General features: G+C 44.2%; 4 protein-coding genes across 6 annotated transcripts; all 4 read left to right on the top strand.

Annotated features, from left to right (window-relative positions):
* Window position 1: 1 nt before the first annotated feature.
* LOC310821218 (uncharacterized protein) lies at window positions 2-2,771 on the top strand. Its single transcript, XM_083693177.1, has 4 exons — window positions 2-376; window positions 497-603; window positions 948-1,053; window positions 1,359-2,771. Exons 1-4 carry the CDS (start codon window positions 133-135, stop codon window positions 2,573-2,575), a joined length of 1,674 nt encoding a protein of 557 aa, XP_083549303.1. The 5' UTR covers window positions 2-132; the 3' UTR covers window positions 2,576-2,771.
* Window positions 2,772-2,952: 181 nt separating this feature from the next.
* On the top strand, window positions 2,953-5,544 carry LOC310820825 (uncharacterized protein). 2 transcript variants are annotated; one of them, XM_083692630.1, is made up of 4 exons: window positions 2,953-3,381; window positions 3,507-3,601; window positions 3,675-3,771; window positions 3,978-5,544. In XM_083692630.1, exons 1-4 carry the CDS (start codon window positions 3,090-3,092, stop codon window positions 4,790-4,792), a joined length of 1,299 nt encoding a protein of 432 aa, XP_083548756.1. In that variant the 5' UTR covers window positions 2,953-3,089; the 3' UTR covers window positions 4,793-5,544. The 2 variants fall into 2 exon arrangements, with proteins under 2 accessions (XP_083548756.1, XP_083548755.1); XM_083692629.1 differs by having other exon boundaries at window positions 3,975-5,544.
* A 293-nt stretch (window positions 5,545-5,837) lies between these two features.
* Window positions 5,838-7,795, top strand: LOC310821050 (uncharacterized protein). Its single transcript, XM_083692900.1, has 3 exons — window positions 5,838-6,200; window positions 6,334-6,431; window positions 6,536-7,795. Exons 1-3 carry the CDS (start codon window positions 5,945-5,947, stop codon window positions 7,256-7,258), a joined length of 1,077 nt encoding a protein of 358 aa, XP_083549026.1. The 5' UTR covers window positions 5,838-5,944; the 3' UTR covers window positions 7,259-7,795.
* Window positions 7,796-8,484: 689 nt separating this feature from the next.
* Window positions 8,485-14,267, top strand: LOC310821084 (uncharacterized protein). 2 transcript variants are annotated; one of them, XM_083692952.1, is made up of 7 exons: window positions 8,485-8,934; window positions 9,194-9,324; window positions 9,531-9,695; window positions 11,822-11,980; window positions 12,382-12,471; window positions 12,879-12,987; window positions 13,234-14,267. In XM_083692952.1, the coding sequence occupies exons 1-7, from the start codon at window positions 8,643-8,645 to the stop codon at window positions 14,061-14,063; spliced, it is 1,776 nt and encodes a 591-aa protein (XP_083549078.1). In that variant the 5' UTR covers window positions 8,485-8,642; the 3' UTR covers window positions 14,064-14,267. The 2 variants fall into 2 exon arrangements, with proteins under 2 accessions (XP_083549078.1, XP_083549079.1); XM_083692953.1 differs by lacking the exon at window positions 12,382-12,471.
* The last annotated feature ends 7,713 nt before the right edge of the window (window positions 14,268-21,980 follow it).

Raw genomic sequence — 21,980 nt, 5'->3', positions numbered from 1 at the left:
AAGGTAAATATTCGATGGGTGTAGATATGCGAGTATTTACGGTACATTACAGCTTTCCGGAAGTAAACAGGCCGCCCTGAATAAGTCTGTTGATCGGCTTTATGAACTCGGGCAGACTAACGTTCCTACACAATGGAGAATTGTGTCAATTTCCACTCCCAGTTAGCATCCGTAATGGAGGTATTGGCCAACGCCGCTGTTGCAGAAATCTGCCAGCTTGTTGACGATGGCTATGCCGTGCTGCGTCTTGAAATATCGAGAACCCAGACAGAGAACCTGGCCCTGAAGAGGAAATTGCGATTGAGGGAGGTTCGATCACAAGGACACTCTATCAATAAAAGCCCCGCACCTCTGTTGGTTAGCTGTGGCGCGACAGGTAAAAATACTATTTTGAAGTCAGAGATTGATCCAAATGTGTCAAGCTAACGGTACTATATTCGTCTCTGTTGCACTGCAGTTCCGCTGTCAAATCATAATTTCTTTTCCTCAACAATAGATCACGTCAGAGGGGATAATCATTCTATTACGAGGCCTACTACGGGAAGAAATGGTCCTGGAGGAGGTCCCATGCTTTTGGGGGACTTGGGCTCTAATTTCTCCACTGTAAGTGACACATATCTGTTTTTATGGTTCCCACTGGGACCATATATACTGAAATGTATTGGATAAAAGCATCAGCTAAATGGCATATATTATTATATTTAAGCACCAAGACTGTCTGGGGCTTTTCCTGGCTAAATGACCTCACCAGTAAACCTATGGGGACCTAGTTATCTATATTGGCAATGGCTGGAATTGAGAGTGTAGCCTGGATGGGTAACATTGAACAACAGGGCGCTACAATTGGGGCCAATATCAAAAATAGAATTCACACAACGGTTTACCCGTAGTAATGGAGTGAAGGAAGATGAGGATACAGTGAGGTCATTCTGTCACTCTTTTTGCAGATTTTCAACACTGAGCATCCTGAGGTTGTTCTTATAAAGGAGGAGAAACTTGAAGAGGACCTGAGAGATTGTAACACACAGGACAGACCCACTGTGACCAGGAAGGGTAAGTAAAAGAGTGGAGGTGAATGCTGATGCTGCATTAAATGAAGCATTCTATCTTTTTCTTTTCTACACACATCTTTAGAGCTGACTCTCAGCCGGTTTGAGACTTTCATCACATCTAGGATTTGCTAATCCAGAATGAATATGTTGAGTAAAGATCCAGGTTATCCTGCTGTTTTCCTCCATGATATCCTGAATGGCATGATTAACATAGTAGTTCAATGGAAGCGTTAAGCAAGTTCATTATTATTATTATGACAATAATGGTGATTTTGATATCTTCTTCATTCTATTTCTTGTCCTCAGTTGCGGGGTCTCATTCTGACTTTGCTGATAGTGACCAAGTCCTGAACATAGAAACAGCTGCGGAGATCTTTGAGGGGCTGCATCGGACCGACATCAGCATCTCAGACCTTTCCAAACAGGACCCTGACCACCAGGCATCACAGATGGATGGGGAAGTGGACAGCCCTGGTTCCCAACAGACAGGAATCAGACACGGCAGTGCAGGCCAGTGCACACAAAGCCCCGACTGCCTAATGTATCGCAGAGCCCACGGAACGGAAGCTCTGCTCACTCCAATGGAGGACGGTAAAGATGGGGTCCATCAGTCTTGCTCTTATTCTGTGGGAAAAGGCCCTGGGAAGTCACTTACTGCAGAGCTGCCCTTGATCCAGAGTGGCATGGAGAACAGTGTGTCTTCCCTGGCCTCACTGGATTGGAAACTAGAGGCTGGAGGAGCTGATTCTCTCAAAATAAGGGGCGGATTGCATTCTGCATGGTCCAAAGGGAAGACTTTTGGGGTGTGCCTGGCTGGAGTTCACAGCGCTGGCAAGGACGGAGAGAACGTGCAGATGGGAGATTGCACTACCCTCTGTTCACAGGGTGACCTGGGAGAGGGGGAATCAACAGAGTGCAAGTCTAGCGAACCGGAGGAGAACGGATTAGAGTCCTCCTTTGATGAACTTTTCTCCCCACCAGAGGTTGCGGGGATACAGATGCACCAAGATGGTGGAGGGGAGGGGCTGCCCTCTTACCCGTATGTAGGCGGTAGCTACAGTAGCCTGCCAGACACTGCACGGGGCAGGCTTTTCCCAGAGAGAACGCTCAACTGCGAGCAGTGTGGGAGACTGTTTTCCAATTACAGAGACCTCATCGTACACCAGAGGTCTCACACAGGAATGAGACTGTTCAACTGCCCCCAGTGCAAGAAGCAGTTCCTGCACCTGCATCAACTCAAAACGCATCAGAGGGTCCACACCGGTGAGAAACCGTTCAGCTGCGCCCAGTGTGGGAAACGCTTCTCTCAGTCCAGCCACATCAAGAGACATATGAGCGTTCACACAGGTGAGAAACGGTATAACTGTGCTCTGTGTGGGAAGAGGTTCTCCCAGGCTTGCAGCCTCAAAGTGCATCAGAGTGTTCACACTGGGGAGAGGCCTTTCAGCTGCACTCAGTGTGGGAAGAGTTTCTCTGTTCTTGGGAATCTAGTACGACACCAGAGCGTCCACATTAGAAAGTAGGTCTGATAATTGAAGAATAATGTACAGTGGCTGGTACTTTCACATTACCTGGATTCAATACTGTGTGTGTATTTCGTAAGTCGCTTTGGATAAAAGTGTCTGCTAAATGACTTAAATGTATATGGACTAAGTATATCACTGTAAAATGATATCTTGATGTATGAAGAGATGCTTCTTGATATGATATGAAATATTAAAAAAACCTTCCCTCGAAATGAAGCATTCTAGAATCGTTCATATTGTTTATATGCTATGAAAAGGGCAAGGGAAGAGAGATCATAACCTGATTGCTCCAGTCAGCAAGTGAGGCATAACCCGAGGTTTTTTATAACAACAGTTTGCGTCATCAGAAAGCGACTCACCCGAAACGTCACGAAGAAAGATTTCCAACACAAAGCTAGTTAGCTGTATTCAAGGCACCGCTAGGTAATTGTAGTCAATATTACGCCATTTGGCTAGCTTTTGTACATAAGTGGTTTACAGAAAGACTCAGCTGCGTGCATAGATAGCAGATATGGCGATAATGGCGGACTGCGTTGGTTTTCAAGCGCAAATCGCTTCAATAATAGAGGTGTTGGCCAATTCGGCAGTGGTAGAGATTTGTAAACTCGTAGATGATGGTTATGCCGCCCTGCGTTCTCAAATGGACCAGGAGCGAGGACTGTGCGGGGAAGAGAACGATATCCTACGACGCAAATTACGCGAAATGGATGTGAAGATGCGCACCTACGAACGAAGACTCAGGAGACGCGACCTCCGTCTACGGCGGGATCAAATGCACATTGTACAATTCAGACCCCCTGAAGGTATTGTTGGTATAGCTAGCAATAGCATGTGTTGTTACTGGCAGTGACTATGGTGTCTGCAATGTATTATCGTAAAATGTTGTCAATGGTCCCTCCAATGAACATGTTATCGTTAAACCTTTCAGCCCCTTCAGTTGGTGCGTTAGTAAATGATGCTGGCTATGTTGGAGGACCCCAAGCTACAGTGAGCGACAACTCCCAATTGCACATCCTGCCACAGGTAAAACTTTGACATAAAACTGAATGTCAACGGTATAGATATGATTAACGCTAAATGTGTTTTATATTTATAGGAAGTCAAAACTGCATTGCCGCTTGTAAAGAAGGAGAGAGTGGATTGTGACCTGGACTTAAAAGTAGAATTAAACATAAGGGCAGACGGGAGAGTAGGTAAGTTTCAGAGACAGATTTCTCTTCTTTGACACTTTGACTTGGAAATGGTTGTGTATTTATATTTTGGATCTAACTCTACAGTTTAAATATGCAAATTACTCATAAATACAACAAGTGTCATACAACTCAAATGCTTTTAAAAAAAAAAATATTTCTTGATCATAACATGTATGACTCCTCTCCTCTTCTCTACTTGACAGAAGCAGTGGAGCCTAATGCTGAATCAAACAGCACTGAGAGACGGGACACACCCGACACTTTGCCTAATGAAGCCACAGAGGATTTCACTGAGTCCCCGACCATCAGTGAGAGTGCTATGGAAGTCATTGGAACAGACGCTGTCCTCAAGTCGGAAAGACAAACTGAGAGTGCAGACCAGAGGCCTCCGGAGCCATCAGAAACAGAGCCAAGTGCAGAACTACTCAATAACTTGGGTTTGGAATTGGCTCTGATGCAGGAGAGGGTCAGCCAACTTGGGGCTCCATTTATACAGACAGGCTCAAATACAGACACTGAGCATCCATCTTGTTCCTACTCAACACAGGCCGATATAGGGAGCCCTTCCAGGCTATTCCCCAGTAGCGCCCATGAAATGGGAGGCTTTACCATGCCCTTTGACATGACTGTTCCTCCATCCATGAATCAGAGACAGCCACAAAGAGAGAGACCTGTCAAGGAGCCAATGGTGTGTAATTTCTGTGGCCGTGTTTTCCCCAGCATCATGAGCCTCGAGGTGCATCAGCGAGTCCACACGGGGCAGAGGCCATACAGTTGCCTGCACTGTGGGAAAGCCTTCGCCCAACCCAACAACCTCAGAGTCCACCTCCTCATCCACTCCGGGGAGAGACGCTACAGGTGCTCGGTGTGTGGCAAGAGTTTCATTTCGTCGAGTCACCTCAAAAGACACAGAACGGTTCACACCCAGGAGAAACCGTACACTTGCGCCCGTTGCGGTCAGTCTTTCAGTCAGCTCTGCAGTGTCCGAAGACACAGACAGCAGTCACGGTGTGGGCTGTAAAGGGGACTTATTTATTCAAAAGGGGGACAGCCTCTTGGTGGAAGAGTGCCTCTCAGTTAACTCTATGCCTGTCGAAATGTATTGTACGAATTGTGTTGTAGACGTATGTATCTGTACGGTAGTGATTAAACTAGCTATAATAAAAAAAAAATACTAATCATCTTGAACTTGATGTGTAGGGTTAATGCGTCAAAAATTTAGTCTCTGAAGATATGTTAAAGAGTTTGAGAAGTGTATGGCTAATACATCCTGATTGATATTTACGTGATATTTAATGACAATTTATTGGACGTTTGTATTATTGTTAAATCTTTGTCCCAAAGAGTGCACAACTTGATAAGAATTCTATCAGGATCAAGCAGAATGCTACTGATCTCAGTGGATTGAGAATGTAAGCCAGAATTGGACGGCGATAGATGAGAGTTCCAGCAGGCAATACAGGATTATATGTAGCTAAAATGGCCCTAATGTAGTCCCACAATATGCTAGAAAAGGTTTGCATTTATACTATCTCCAGGTTGCCTCACAGCTGCTTGTGGGCATCAGATTAAAAAAGAAGGGAAGACAGGCCTTTCAATTTTGGGCTGTGTGTGTTCAGTTGACAGTCATTCATGTGGATAGCCTCAAGACGCCACACCATCAAGTTAATTCCTTATCATGACTCAGCTTGTTGCCCTGTTGTTAGTAAGGTTTGGTTGAATATATTGGTTGAGGATATTATGCAAGAAATGTCTAATAAAATTCCAAGAAATGTCACCTGGATCATTGAGCAATTATTATATTATTATTGTAATTATTACTACATTATTAATTTAAAGTTAAAATCATATCTCCACTAAAAGTCTCATGAGAAATAGACATTCCAAGTATAATGGCCTGCAGATAGGAAGAGCATTTACGGCAAATATCGCCACCAGGAAATACATTGAAAAATGTGAACGCTAGATGGCACTCATGTTGACGATTGGTGATGTACTTACGGTAAAAATACTAATAAAAACGTCATCAACAATCGACACCACTGGCACGTTTGCTATCAAAATAAGTTGTTCTTTTTCAAATTCACAATAAAAGACATTCATCCAAGGAAAATAGATTTATCCGAGGCATTGCCATTTCGTTGTTTACGTGATATTGTTGTTTGTCATCCAGATGGCATCAATGTCGGACGTAATCGGTTTCAAAAAGGATTTTCAAAAGCAAGTCGCGTCAATCATGGAGATGTTAAGCAAAACCGCCGTTGCAGAAATGTGTAAACTGTTTGAAGATGGTTACTCCTGCTTACATTTGGGAATGGAGCAAGAGAGACAACGCATTAAAAGAGAATATAATTCGTTGAAGGAAGAATTGCAAATGATGAAACAGAGTGTCGCGCAAAGGAACAACAACGGAGGAACCGCTTCAACAGGTAGGTAGCATACTGCTATATCTTGCCGTATTGTTTTGCAATGAATGTGTGAACTTTGAAGATGCCAGTGTAATGGCCTGCAGATGGGAAGAGAATAGTCAATACCTATTTTCCTGTGCTGTCTGTTTTACAGAGAACGGGGAGGTTCTCGGCATGCCAATGTGCACCTGTCAATGCAGCCAACCACTGGCTGAGAACCAGGTCAACTCTCCGTTCCAGGGTGCAGTATTGGTGGGTTCTCAAATTATAATTTGATCTAAAGAAATATATGCAATTCTCAAGAGAATGGAGAAGAATGTTACAATTGCATTTTGTTCTCCCCTTTATTTCTCCAGATGGCATGCTATGAATTCCCCGAAGTTAAACAAGAACCACCTGATATTTGCCAAGACAATATTCTGGAAATGGGAATGCTGCTGACGAGTGAAACCACTGCTGCTCTCAAGTCAGAGTCAGAATTTGAAACTTCATTTCCGTCTGGAGGCCCAACTCCAGATGCTGAGGATTCGTCTTGCTTGGACGCCACAGACCCTAGCAGCCAGTCAACACAGTCTTCAGACACCCTTGACAGCAAGAGTATCTCTGCGTCAATGCCACCAAGGCGAACCCGTCTCAAACGTCGCCTCGGACCGAACAAGGAGCCATATCCGTGCCACCTGTGTAGAAAGACCTTCAGCCAATACACTTCGCTGGAGGCTCACATGAGAGTCCACACGGGCGAGAAACCATACAAGTGTGACGAGTGCGGCAAACGATTTTCCCAAATCGGCAACCTCAACATGCACCTGAAGATCCACACTGGGGAGAGGCAGTTCAGCTGCACTGTGTGCGGGAAGAAGTTCATGACTCTAGGAAACCTCAACAGCCACATTCAAACTCACCGCAGCGGAAAGGCCGTCACAAGAGGCCGCAAGGGCCGCCCTAAGATAGGCCGACAGCATCAGGCCAAACCCGAGGGAGGGGACGCCAGGACAAAGCTTTTCCCGTGCCAGCGGTGTGGGAAGCTTTTCGCACGTGCCAACCTTCTGAGAAAACATCAAGAGAATCAATGCCAGTGATCACAACTACTGCTGACATTTTGCATCATGTTTTAATACAGTGTCTGTCTGGGGGAATTTACAGTACTCGCACAGTGTATGGACTGAGAATTATGTCAACCACTCCAAATGTGAATCCCATTGTATAATAGATAAGAGGAATCTGATTATATCTAGCTGTTAGCGAGGAGGTAGCCTGTCCACTTTTTTTTGTTAGAAATGAAGAGACACTGATAACATGTTAATTTCAGGGCCATTGCAGGGTTCACAAAGGCCTGCTTATTCTGATACTGTCCATCTGTCTGTCAAGACATCGCAAAGATATACATTTCTAGAAAAGGAGACCTCAATTCAATCTCTACGGAGTGTGGCTCACGCTTTTTGGAAAGTCCCTTCCTCACAAAGCAAAATGTCAGCTTTGAGCGGCTACTTGCTTGATGACAAACGTTGATGACCTTTATGAGGGAAAGGTGCTATTGGTCACAGTATTTTCAAAAAATGACCCTCACTCTATATACTTTTATGAGAGTAGAACAAGTGTTTTGTCTCATAATTAAATAACGATTTATAAGCCTACTGTATTATTTATGTTTTATGATGTTTAGCTTAAGGGGTGTGTGTGTGTGCACATCATGATGACGGTGATACCACTAACATGCCCCATCAGTATAATGGCATAATAACGTCAGTATAAAGATACCAGCAGCGAACCATACCAGAGGGAGAGATAACCAAGTGTTATCGTCATCGTTTTCAAGGGCGCTGACAATGCAACAGCACAAAGCACACAAGACACACTACCAGCGATTGTCACGCACCATCGGGAGATGATATAATTGTAACACACATTCATTCACATTTTAATTTTGAAACCGAAAAGTATTTCATTCCGCGTAACCATGACCACCTACTGGCCTACGCTACTCCAGCGGCTATTTAAAGAAGATTATTATCAGCAAATTGTTAATCATTTCTGCTGCTGCATCATACACGGTGTTACTGCAGAGGCTTTGGGGCATGCTGGTTTGGGAGATGCAGTCCTCCCAGGCCAGGGTCCTAACATACCACTCAGTTCCAGGCCAGAGGAGACTTGGACATGTCTCGTCTAAGTGGGTTGCTTTGAGGTTCTTTGGGTTCATTTGACAGTGACGATTTTTTTATGCCCACGCCAGTCCAGTCGGTGGCGCTACGGCGCCAACCCAGTGAGTTGCCGAAGCAAAGAAACACCATAGAATGAATGGAAGTAAACAGTAAATACAGAGGCAGTTTAGGCTTGATTGTTCTGTTTCGACATGATCAATCAATGGAATTTGTGATATGACTCCTTTCTTCGCATAGCACAACATTACGCTCGAGTTCCTTGATCGTATATTCACTTGAGGATCGGCGATCGGGAGGTGATAGGATGACAATGACGAACTGTATGGCTTTCCACACTCAGATCGCCTCCGTCATGGAGGTGCTAGCGAATGCAGCAGTTGCAGAAATATGCAAGCTCGTAGACAACGACTATGCAGTTTTTCGTTTAGAAATTTCCCAGAGTCAGAAAGAAAATAGAGGCCTGAGGAGGAAACTGCAGGTACTGGAGTTGAAGATGGCACGGGATCGCGCAGAGAGGACAATGCGAGAGCGCCTCCTTGCAAATCGTCCCAACGTTACTACTGTCAAAATACATGACCGATTTAGAGGAGCAAAAGGTATGAGACATTCCAGATATGACACATTATGTATACTAAACGTAGCCTGTAAGCACATTCTCAAGAACATTTACTTTTTAATGTATGATTCTTTCTACTCAAATTATACATTAATGGATTATCAAGCAAAAAGGCCTACGATTAGTTTGCATTATTATGTGTTGGCCTACGATTTTAAATACATGAATTGCTTCACAAAATATGGCATGAGAGGAATTACAGTCCCATTACACTTTTCCAATTGTTTTCTCTCTCTTAGGGGAAGGCCATCTGCTTGGCAGCCACAGGGGTTTGGGGAAGCCAGTAGTACACAGTGTGTGGAAGGATGATCCACCCATCTCTGTTGTGGGGGGAGAAACCTCAAGCCAAGGCATAATCACGATTGAGGAGGTTAGTGTTACACCTTCTCAACAACATTCGATTACATAGTTCTGCTGGTTGACGATGAGTTGAGTAGTTGAATCAGGTGTGCTTGTGTTGTGACAGAGCATTGATCCCCTACCTGTTCCCAGAGTCACCCAAGACATTGCACATTTTTGATCTCATCCATTGCTTCCTGATTCAACTCTCATAATACCCTCCTCTTGTCTTGTCAGTCTGCAGATGCTGATGACGCAGATTCTGGGTCATCTCTCGTCAAACAGGGACGTTCTGACTCTGAGGAGCGTCAACTGCACAGCAGAGACATCCATGCTTCAGCGCCCCCTAGTGCCACGGAGGACATCACCGCGCCAGCCTGGACCAGACGCTGCGTTACGGAGGTCAGTGGAATGGACACCGTCCTCAAGTCAGAGACACAAACTGAGACTTTGCCTTTAACCCACAGGCTCCAGCAGCACACAAGATCTGACCTCAGATCAGATGTAGAGAGACTGGCCTGTCCTGACTCTGAGTATTTATTTTACGAAACCCAGAGCCCGACTGCTCTGTCTGGTCGGGACAGAGAGGTATTAGAGACTGGCAATCAGGCGTCCTGCTCTAACGCCATTGGTGACTCAGAGAGACAGACGGACCGGATGAGAAGATTTAGCAACCAACACAGTCACAATGCCTCCACTGAGGCGTTGGCGATAGACGAGGTGACTGTGAAAGTGGAGGGCGATGCTCCCCTGTCTTGGAATGCTGAGACTCATGTGACAGACGGGCATTCTCTTGGCAATGACCTCTTAGATTACAGAGAAAGCTTAGAGATGTCGTGTTCCGATTTGGTGACCCACTCCCCCTTACGCACACTTACTAGGGATCAGAACTCGGCGTCAAAGATTTCGCCTTTGGATATACGTGATCACGCCGTCCTTTTAGATCCGATATTCACCTCCAACAACAGAGCCAGGGCTGCGGGAGAAACGGGCTGCAAAGAGAAACGGTTCCACTGCACGCTCTGCGGCAAAGGCTTCAGCTGCCCCAAAAAGGTGGAGATCCACCAGCGAGTCCACACCGGAGAGAAGCCGTTCAGCTGCACACAGTGTCGGATGAGTTTCGCCCAGTCGGGCAACCTGAAGAGGCACCAGAGGGTCCACACAGGGGAGAAACCGTTCAGCTGTACCCAGTGTGAGAAGCGCTTTTCCCACCTGCACCAGCTGAAGATGCACATGAAGGTCCATACGGGAGAGAGGCCATTTGTCTGCACATACTGTGGAAAGAGATTTGCAGAGCGAAGCTATTTGAAGATACACCAGCAGAAGCACCATCCCATCTGATTGTCATGTCGCATTGCTTTGAGTTTCATCATGAGTGAACTGTTGTAGACACTACAGTACCGATAGCTTTGATTTCATTTAAATTTAATAATCAAACCTTGGGTGTACAAAAGATGATGACAATTTTGTATTGGTGTCAGAAACATCCATGTGGAATCCCAGGAATACTCAGTGTTAATGTTGTTGTTGCCAGATTGCCCATTGTTTTCGTACATGAGGCTATTTCTCACGTTGTGTTTTGTCTCGCAATCTTATGTGTCCATTTCTTTCCACTTAATTTGTGGAGTGTCTTTTCAGCATAACCTTTTCATGAGAAAGTAAACTCACTTTGTTGACATCTCCGTTAGCTGTCACACTTTGCAGATTTGTAATTGTACATTGCAGACCGGACATGATTAAGATGTTCACTTCTTGTGTGGATGTATTGCATACAGTATGGACAGCGCATTACACACTTGTTATCATCCAATAAAGAAAAATGATATTTTAACCGGAGGTTTTTTCCGCTGTGTCTATTTCTCTAGAAAGAGTTTGGGATATTGAGCTTAATTGATCTCCACACACATCAGCACTTTACAGCCAAGGCATACTAACAGCAGTTGATACTAGCTATACGCCAGATGTGTCTCATGGATGGCAGTACCATAATGTATGTCTTTGGTAACAGCCTCCTGTTACCTATACCTATTATTTTTGACTTGACTTGTCACCTGAAATATTTGTGTTTTCGTTACACTGACGCCATATAGAACAGAAATACTAGCCTCATGTTTATGTAGCATAAAGCTCTTTACCTAAGAACCAACAAACCCTGTGCAAATAGTCTGTTTCAGTCATAGTAGTGATGGGCATGCTGGGGGAATGTCATTCTAGAATGTCCTTGTGAATGTTATTCTAGAATGTGATATGGATTGCGCTCTAGCAGTTCGACAGCTTCTTGTTGATTGGTGGTTAGAGCTGGGGCCTGTTCATGAGAGTGGGACACCACAGGGCAGTCAGATAGACATGTATTGTGCATGTTTGAATGTCTGTCGATTAGGAGAGGGAGTTATGTCAGCTCTCATTACATTCCTGTCTGCAACATAGTGAACTTCTCACCTCACTGAATTCTCTCTGTTAAGTTTAGCTGTACAGTATACCACGATTTACTGTACGTATATGTTACATTTGTATCACCTGTTTCTTAGTCTGTGGAAGTGCTGGAGGTGGAGTGCCTCGAGGTCTGCCAGATAAAGAAGGAGGGATCGGAGGATGGGCTGGGGAACAGCGAGGGAGCTATCATGGAGGACAACCTCGCAGGGGCCACAGACAAACAAGCCGACCAGCAGAGACAGGGTCTTTCTCAAGTAAGTCAGACTTACCCTTACCCTTAATTTGAGCCAGGTAACGATTACATCTGTCTGAAAAGCATGTTATTGGATACCTTAACCCACAAAGAATGTAGAAAAAATGACCAGACTCTTCATCTAAAACCGTTTAACATTATCTAACATGATAGCATTGTACTCATTCCAAACGCTTTGAGGAGTATTAGTATGAGGTGCCCAGTATTCCTCCTGATAACATTAACTAACACTTTCAAGTACCTTCATGCAGTAGCGGACTGCAAAGAACTTTGTTTTGGACTAACGATAGCCACTCCCAAAACATTAGCATCAGAGGTGATCTCTGATGCTTTGAGTTTCCGTACCCCAACTTTGGAGGGTCAGACATCAAAACGGATCCTCTCCCATTGTATCTGTTCCAGCCAGAAGACATGGAGGATGACCAGCCCGGTTCGCTGCTGGTGGTCAAACAGGAGGCAGGCCAGAACGGACCAGGGAGCAGTAACCCCTATGTACATACACAGTTATTATCATCATCATTATTAAAAGAAAATTATTGGTATTGACTGATTATTGTTGGCTTTGCAATGTAATCATTCAGTCAGTTTTTCCAAGCCAATAAAACTTGTTTAAAGCCATTGAATTGACTACTGCCGATGTTTAACTCCAAGCCTCATGAAATTTTAACAGAGGCAGGTTTCAGCCTGCCTTTCTGATCAAACAGTTACTCCCTTGGTAGATTCCGTCAAATGTAACCTGACAAACACAAACAAGTGAATCTTCTGTTGAAGTATGTTGTTGATGTGGATTAAAAATCATGTATCATGCAAGCAAGACAGTACTGTGAGCATCCAATCTAAAAGTGGCCAATTTCTTTTTAAATATTGTGATGTGATATGCTCCTATTTGTGTGTTGCAGACTGCAGACCATGACGGTACAGGAGCCGAGGCCTGCATTATCAAAGAGGAGCGGGAGGAGGAAGTCACAGGCACCAGCAATCAACATGGTCTGAAGAACAATGGAGAGAGTAAGTATAGTTGCCGCTACGGTCTGACAAAAACACTGAATGCTCGCGAAACACAGTCCAGTAATGCCTACAATCTGACATGGAACGATATACATGGAATTGTATTTTAATCTCATACTTCAACTGAACAGCAGTGACACACAGGTTTCTCAAATGCAAAATGGCTTACATTGTGTGGGGGACGTAAGTAACTAGTCCCTTCCACTGTCGAAGTACAAACATATTTTGTATGGTCTCCCTTTTGAGGTCTGATGTCAAGAGCTGTGAATGGGGAAGACTGGATCTCTGATGCTGGACCTAGAATCTGGAGCTGTACCCCTCAGGAGAACCCCCTCTACCACCACGAGCCGGAACCAGAACCGAACCGAGAGGGCCCCAGGCTCGGCCATACAGAACACAACCACTGGACAGGGATACTGGATAATGTCAATCCAGATCATCTCAAAGACAGGGGTGCCAGCCAGCAGAGGTCCTTCTCCTCACAGCGTAGAGATGTGGCAGTGGCTGTTGGACCATCCTGTTCCTATGACGTCGACTCTACAGAACCAACCATTAACCCGGTTGGTCGGCCGATTCACAGAGTGGAAAACCGCTCCGGTGGAAATCTGTCATCTACTTCAGGATCTCAAATGCTCAGTGCTTGGGATAGAGGGCCTGGGGCTGTTTCTATTCCTAACCTTACACACCTACCTCACGGTTACCTCAACACCACACATAGTGCCAGGATGGGCCCTGAACATGAGAGGTATCTAGCCTGCTTTAACACACATTACCCCAATGCCCATACAATGGCCAGAGGGTGCTCAAAGACAAACACAGGAGGGGCAGTGGTCACCTCTGGTGCCTCTGGGCAACAGGGACCTGGCAGAACAGAGGCTAGAAGCAGGGAGGAGAGCGCCAAGCCGTACAGCTGCCCCACGTGTGGGAAGCGTTTCGCAGAGGCAAATTACGTGAAGAAACACCAGACTGTTCACACGAAGGAGAGGCCGTTCAAGTGCAAGCTGTGTGGAAAGAGCTTCTCCTTCCTGAGTAATCTCATACGCCACAGAGGTGTCCACAATGCAGAGAAAACGTAGCCGTGAGTAACTTGGGATGTAGACACGGGTGATGTTTGTCGACGACTGTTCAGCAGTCATATTCAAACTTCCATGATATCTTATGCTGAATGTTTAAGGGACTTACATAAGACCACCGGGCATCATTTTTGTAACCTCCACCATTTTATGAAATAAAAAGGGTTTGTAATTAAACTGATGTTCAATTATATGCCTGTAATCACATGAAACCCAAGACAGTATGTGTGTTCTTTTCACTTATTTTTTACTGAAGGGACAATGAGTGAAAGTATATTATTTAGATCCTAGTTAGCCTATAGTTCAGATTAAAATTAGAAAATTTGTGAGTGTGTGTGTGTGTGGTTAGACTAATCCTAATCTGTGTTCTCATACTCTGTATGCTTTTCCTCTTTAACCTTTTATTCTTACAGTCTGTTACCTTGGCCTGCCAGGGAGCACACTCTTTAGACTGTTCAATGTTAATGTCACCTCATCTCACACCACATACATCCAGTGTGACGTGCGGTATGGAGATAAACAAGCTTGGTTGTGGTTCAGATCGGTATACCAGTGTCATGTTAGTGTGTGTCAGACTCACTGTAGCAGGGTCAGAATGGATCTACTGCCACTCAGCGGTGAGTAATGGAAAGTGCTCTATGTTTCACCCTCAATGCATGGACCCACAATGCATGTAGCGGTAGCACCCTCTGGTGGCATTAAGCTGTAAATGTAGGAGTACGTTCAATTCATATGGTGACATGGTATACTTGTGTCTTCCGTGCCGTCGACCGAGGTTCTAACCCCACTCGTCATAAATGCATGTGTTATTTTAGATAGCATTGCATCCACCTGAGTGCCTTACATTATGAATGCGCGGGCTAGCCTAGCACGTGATGAGGGAGGAGTTTGACTTCACACTCACGTCTAAAGAGCTGCTCAGTAGGTCAGCTGTTTAAGGAGACTTTCTGCTTGTTCAAGAGGATTGGTCTTAGATAGGGCTGCATAGTGTGTGTGAGTTATTGTGTGTGTGTGTGTCCACTGCTTCCTGTTTAAGCCCCGTCCCTGTGTAGTCTCATATAAGTCACGCCCTGTCCTCTTTTGCAGTCTCTTCACTCAACCTCCCTTCCCCCCTAAGCACAAACAGTAGATCTGAGAGCATTGGTGGAAGCACTGTGACAACAGCTCCACCTTGGCATCTGATAGGCTAGGTGGAAATATCATATGGTGATATGAATGTGTTATGAATCACCTATCGCAGTCAGATCTCCATAGATGCATTAGGGGGTGGAGGTTGGGAGTTGATATGGGACTGAGAAACTGCCTTTAAAGAGATGCTACTGGATATTTGATATATTTTAAACCACTACTTCTAAAATAAGCGCTCACAAGCCAAAAAGGGTTCCTGTTTTACCTGATTGGACAAAATAAAAACTTTTTGCAAATGTTTTTTTAAATGTTTGTTGGCCTTAAACTGAGGACTGTATGGTCTAATGAGATAAGAAATTGATAAACATTTTATCATGTAACCCTGTGACGTTACTCATGTTGTTGACAGACAGTCCTTCAGGTACATAGACAAATTCTCCACATTTGCAGTTGTTCCCCTTCAAGGCAAAATTGGATGTAAAGAATTAGTGACAACAATCCTGTGGCATCTCTTTAACATTTGAACAGGGTCAAATGGTTATTTCATCCCCCTACTGGTGAAAGTTGGGATCGTGGGGTTGGTTCAGGTGATCCTAGATCTGAAATTCTGTGGTCACTGCGACTTCTCCACATGATATAGGTGACTGAGGTGTCACATAGCTTTTATAGCAAGCGTATGTTTATCAATAAAATATTTTTAATGCATAACTTATACTGTGGTCATCTGTGCGTTCTCTTATTCCTGGGTCCAGTATTCCTCTTCGTCTAACAATCTGCTCTTAATAATCCCAGTCCGGCACTCTCACACACACACACACACACACACACACACACACACACACACACACACCTCTACTATCCCCCTACCCACAAATATTACACACATGACCTACAATGATGATTGCATAATTAATAAAGTTTGCATCGAGCTTTTCTAAAATGTTTCCTGGGTGAGCAGATAGTTCATTCCTTTGCAAAAGTGTGCTTGTTCTTCCTAAATCCTGATAAGTGTCCACTTTTTTCAGAGGATCTTCGCTAACCACTGCTGTACACTGTTCTGGAAGAGCAATCCCTGAAATCCCCCCCCACTTTTGTCCGAGCTTCCAAAGCGATAGTGGTGACACACCGCTGGTCAGATCTTGTACTGATGGTTCAGTCAACCACCACAGCTCTTCTACCTTGTGGTAGCAGCCACAGGGTCTCCCACATGTTCCAGAGCCATGACCTGGTCTTGAATCTCTAACCCTGTTATGATGGGGCAAGATAGTAACCATAGAGCCACAACTCCTTTACACTTCACATTCTTCGTTTTGTATATTTGACTTGAAGGTTTGAGGAAACGTATTAAAAAGCATATTCCAAACTTAGCTCCAGAGCCGTAACTGTGTCTTGAATCTGCAATCCCTCTGATTATGGTGCGAGATACTAAGCTCACAGCCACCTACTCCTTTCCACTTTACATAACTTGTTTTGTATATTTGACATCAAGGTTTGTGGAAACATATTCAAAAGCAAGTTCCAAACCAAGTCTTGAACCGGTGAGCTCTTACAGATGAGACAAAGTTCTTTGCACAGAGCCGCCACCACCACTTCCACAGTTGTCAGGCTTCCTTTTGTAGATTTGACATCAAGGTTTGCTGAAACATGTACAAAAGCAATACAGTCACACTCCAGAGCAGGTTTGAACCCTCAACCTTCTGTCTACAAGTCAAAGATCTTATTGAAGAGCCACAGCAACTTAATGTTGCTGGTGCTTCTATTTATGTTTTAGATATTGAGAGTTGATGAATAAGAGGAGTGCTGGAGGTCTGGTTCATGTTTTAGACTTAAAATATAGTTGTTGAGGTTAGGCTTTATGGGGAATAAAGATCAAATAACAAGGCACAATTGTCTCTGAATGTTAAACATCTCTAACTATGGCATGACATTACTGTAGATAACTTCCTTCTACCTGGTCAGTGTTGTCTGAACCCAACCAATGGTTTTTATGTGTTTGATATATGCATCATTTTTCTTAGAACTATTCATCTCTCATGACACAGTCATACCACCACCCACGACTCTTCCATTCTCAACCCTGCGAGGATTCAGCTTCCCGACACCAAGCCAACAATACTGGCTACATTCTAAAGAATTGTGTATAGGTCCAATGCTTGATTATCATGTACTGTTTACAGTGTTGCCCGACCTGACTCTGCCTTGCTATTTGTATCACTGCTACTATGCAGTTGTTATGCCTCTGTCTGTGTATCTGTGAATCCACCTATTTTTATATGTTTTGTTCTGTAATGTGAATGTGCAATATCTTTTATACAATAATAACACCAATTGACCAAGTGTGGGACAATAAAGATTTTCTGAATCTGAATCTGAAAGATGACTCTAGAGCAATATTGTAAACAGCCACAGGAGTCCAGTATATATAAGGATGTGGCTTTAGACGTGTCTCCTTCACTTTATATTTAACAGTCTTCTCAGGCAAAGGCAATGACAGAGTAGTGTGTACGATAGCAATCAAGGTTCAGGTTGTAAATCTGCCTCTGGATAAGCTTCAAACGTAAGTGTGTGTGTGTGTGTGTGTGTGTGTGTGTGTGTGCAAGGTGTATGCGTTGAAAAGTGTGCATGATGTGTCCATGACAGAATTTCCCTCTGCCACCTAAGCCAAACCCTATAATTTGATTGACATCCCTCTAACCCAATCAATGTATCCAATGTGGCCTTCAACCAATGGCTTCGGCAGGGACAGTATAAAAGGACTGGGACACACCTCCATCAAGTCCTTTGCTGATGGAGTCCTTGCTGAAAGCATGTGCATTTAGTTTTTGAGGTGTTTTTCCTGTGCATCTAGTAAGTAGTTTTAGTTTTGCAAATTTTGATTTCCAGTGTTTGGTTTGAGTTTTGGCTTCACCAGATCAAATTAGATGCACCCAAACATCTTTGGTTTCTGTCATTTTCCAGGACTCTATGTACAAATCTAGCCTTGCTACGCTCCTTCAAATCCTCTATTTTTGATAGGTGTGATTTAAGAGGTTGAGTTGGTTAGCATGATCTGCTCATGTTATAGGGTGCATGCTCTGGGTAGTAAAACCCAATCAAATAAACAAATAATATCATTTGTTGACATTTTACTTTCCTCCCATGTTAGTCAGCACAAGACCTGTTCACTAACTTATCTGAGTAGTTGCTTACAATTTTACAAAGCTAGCTACAAAGTAACTCAACAAATGTAATAGCATCCAACAGCAAACAGAAAAGCTGCATAAATTCACAAGACACTGTAGGCTGCTAACAAATTGGTCAACATCATTCATCCCAGAACCAAGGAACAATTGCTGCCACTTGCTGCTTTTTGAGCAATTTAATTATGAACAAATATATTATGTAGCCTAACATTCACCCAGAAATGATTTGATATGGAAATCAGTCACTTTAGCCATGGTTTTCCCTTTTGGGCATGCAAATAAAACAATTGAGTCTCAAATCTGTACCCTTTGTCCTGAAGTGTACACTTCTGCGCTCCTCAACATGGTTCCTCAAGGATTAAAAAATAAGTTTAATCTCATGGTTTTACATCCATGGGTTGCAGTACACAGAAATAGGAGTGCAGAATTATGATGAAGACCAGGCATATGCCATGATGCTAAACCAAGATGGCCACCTTAGCCTTGACAAAATGGCCCCTGCATGTTCGAGGTGCTGTCTCTAAACCTTTACGACTTCTCTCCCATATTCAAAGCTTAATATACTCAGTAATACATTAATGTACTGGCCTGAACTTTGCTGACACACATTACCCCTTTGAGATATTCCAAAGGGGTAATGTGTTTGCCCACTATTTTAACAATATACTTTCTTGACATATTGTAAAGTTACAGAAACTTTTAGGTCGGGTGGGACCGAACTTCCTGTCTTGCTTCTGCAAGGTTAAGTATTGCATGGTCCTGAGTGGCAGAGTTGGTGGCAATGGAAATGTGCATTTGTTGTAAGCAGCTTGGTGACGGAATGGTATGGAACATGCCCCATGAGCAGAATGTAGCTATTTGAAATGTTCATGCTACTGATGTTGTTGCACTTCTTTTTTTTGCAGGTGTCTGCTGACGTCAAAATGACAGAGTGATGTCTTTGCGTCCCAGTGGTGTAATGGTAAAGGACAGGTCCCGCAAGCCCAGCTGAGGCCATGAGGTAAGTTGAGCAGTTTCCAAGTGACCTTCCTTTGGAAGGTTTAGGTGGTGGCTAATTATTGGTGAAGATGCTTCTTAGAAGAAGAATTTTATATATATAATATATAGAAAATTCTTCTTCTAAGAAGCATTTTTACCAAGAATTAGCCACCACCTAACCCCTCTGAAGGAAGGTAGATAAAGAGATATCTGTACATTTTTTTTATTTTAAAAATCAGCTTTTTTCTCAATAACCGCTGCTGGACATTGTTCTGGAAGGGCGGGGGGGACACTCCCTCACATCCCCCCACTTTCCTTTTGCCCGAGCCTTGTCCACAGCTTGCGGGGGGGACACTCCCTCACATCCCCCCCACTTTCCTTTTTTGTCTGAGCGTTGTCCGCAACTTGCGGGGGGGATACTCCCTCACATCCCCCCCACTTTCCTTTTTTGTCTGAGCGTTGTCCGCAACTTGCGGGGGGGGGGGGGGGGGGGAGACACACTCCCTCACATCCCCCCCACTTTCCTTTTTTTTGTCTGAGCGTTGTCCGCAACTTGTGGGGGGGACACTCCCTCACATCCCCCCCACTTTCCTTTTTGCCTGAGCCTTGTCTGCAGCTTGCGGGGGGGGACATTCCCTCACATCCCCCCCACTTTCCTTTTTTTTTTTTTTGTCCAAGCCTTGTCCGCACCTTCCAAGTCATCCACCGTGGTGACATACCGCTGGTCAGACCTTGCACCGATGTTCCGGTAAGCTACCTTAGGCAGCACAGCTTCTCTACCTTGCGATAGCAGCCACAGGGTCTCGCACATGTTCCAGAGCCATGACCGGGTCTCGAACCTCTAACCCTGTTATGATGGGGCAAGGTACTAACCACACAGCCACGACTCCTTCACACTTTACATACTTCGTTTCTTTTATTTGACTGGAAGGTTTGAGGAATGTGCATTTGTTGTAAGCAGCTGGGTGACGGAATGGTATGGAACATGCCCCATGAGCAGAAGGTAGCAGGTTTCGATGTCCATGATGTTGTTGCACTTTTTTTTTCTTTTTTTTTTTAACCTATCTGCTGATGTAAATGTCAAAATTACGAGGAGATGTGTGTTTGTTGTGAGTGGCCCGGTGGCACAGTGGTAAAGCACTTGTTCTGTAAGTAGAACGTTGCTGGTTCGAACCCAGCTGAGGCCATGAGAGGAAGGCACAGTTAGTGTAGCTGAGGGCGTGGGAAGAAAGCGCAGTGAGAGGAAGATGAAAGGGGTAGAGTAGACTTTACAAGTGAGATTGTCTTATACTTGACTTGAAGGTTTGAGCAAACATATTCAAAACCGAACCGAGCTCCAGAGCCATCACCGGGTCTTGAACCTATAACCCTTTGATGACGGGGCAAGGTACTAACCACAGAACCACAGCTCCTTCACACTCACCATACTTTGTTTCTTATATTTGACTTGAGGGTTTGAGCAAACATTTTCAAAACCAAACCTAGCTCCAGAGCCATCACCGGGTCTTGAACCTATAACCCTTTGATGACGGGGCAAGGTACTAACCACAGAACCACAGCTCCTTCACACTTACCATACTTTGTTTCTTATATTTGACTTGAGGGTTTGAGGAAACATATTCAAAACCAAACCTAGCTCCAGAGCCATCACCGGGTCTTGAACCTACAATCCCCTGATCTTGGGGCAAGGTATTAACCGCTGAGCCACGACTCCTTTGCATTTCAAACATATTCAAAACTAAACATGGCTCTAGAGCCATAACCAGGTCTTGAATACCTGCCTCTGACCCTACTTCTATGCTGTTCCACTTAAATGTTTTGAGATATCCTTTTACACAGTGTAGTTGTATGTGGAGTTCTCCACAGTTGTGATGCATTGCTGCATTGATGTGGCTTGGGAGGGCAATGGTCTGAGCAGTGTGAGGTCCCATGCACACACATGCACCTGTGTGTGTGTGGAGTGTGCATGAAGTAGATCAATGCCAGGATTTCCATCCACCACAGTGGCACTGCACCTATAGTTAGATTGACATCCCTCTAACCCAATCAATCCATCCAATCTTGCCTTCAGCCAATAGGCTTCATCGGCAGGTCCAGTATAAAAGGACTGGGACACACCCCCAGCAAACCCTTTACCGATGCACTCCTTGCTGAAACCATGTGCATTTAGTTTTTGAGGTGTTTTTCCTGTGTCTCGTAAGTGCTTTTAGTTCTGCAAATTGTGATTTCCAGTGTTTGGTTTGACATTTTACTTTACCCATGTTAGTCAGCATTAGACTTGTTCGCTAACTTATCTGAGTAGTTGCCGACAATTTTACAAAGCTAGCTACAAAGTAACCCAACAAATGTAATAGCATCTAACTGCAAACAGAAAATCTGCATAAATTCACAACACTGTAGGCTGCGAACACTTCATAGTCATCCAAGAACCTAGGAACAAATGCCACATCTTGCTGCTTTTTGAGCAATTTAATTATGAAGAAATATAGTATGTAACCTAACATTTACCCAGAAATGATTTGATATGGAAATCAGTCACTTTAGCCATGGTTTTCCCTTTTGGGCATGCAAGTAAAACAATTGAGTCCCAAATCTGTACCCTTTGTCCTGAATTGTACACTTCTGCTCTCCT

The sequence above is a fragment of the Argentina silus genome, assembly GCF_951799395.1.
Source record: "Argentina silus genome assembly, chromosome: 21".
NCBI classification, from domain to species: Eukaryota; Metazoa; Chordata; class Actinopteri; order Argentiniformes; family Argentinidae; genus Argentina; species Argentina silus.
The sequence above is the reverse complement of the archived record's forward strand: the minus strand, read 5'-3'. Positions and strand labels throughout refer to the sequence as shown.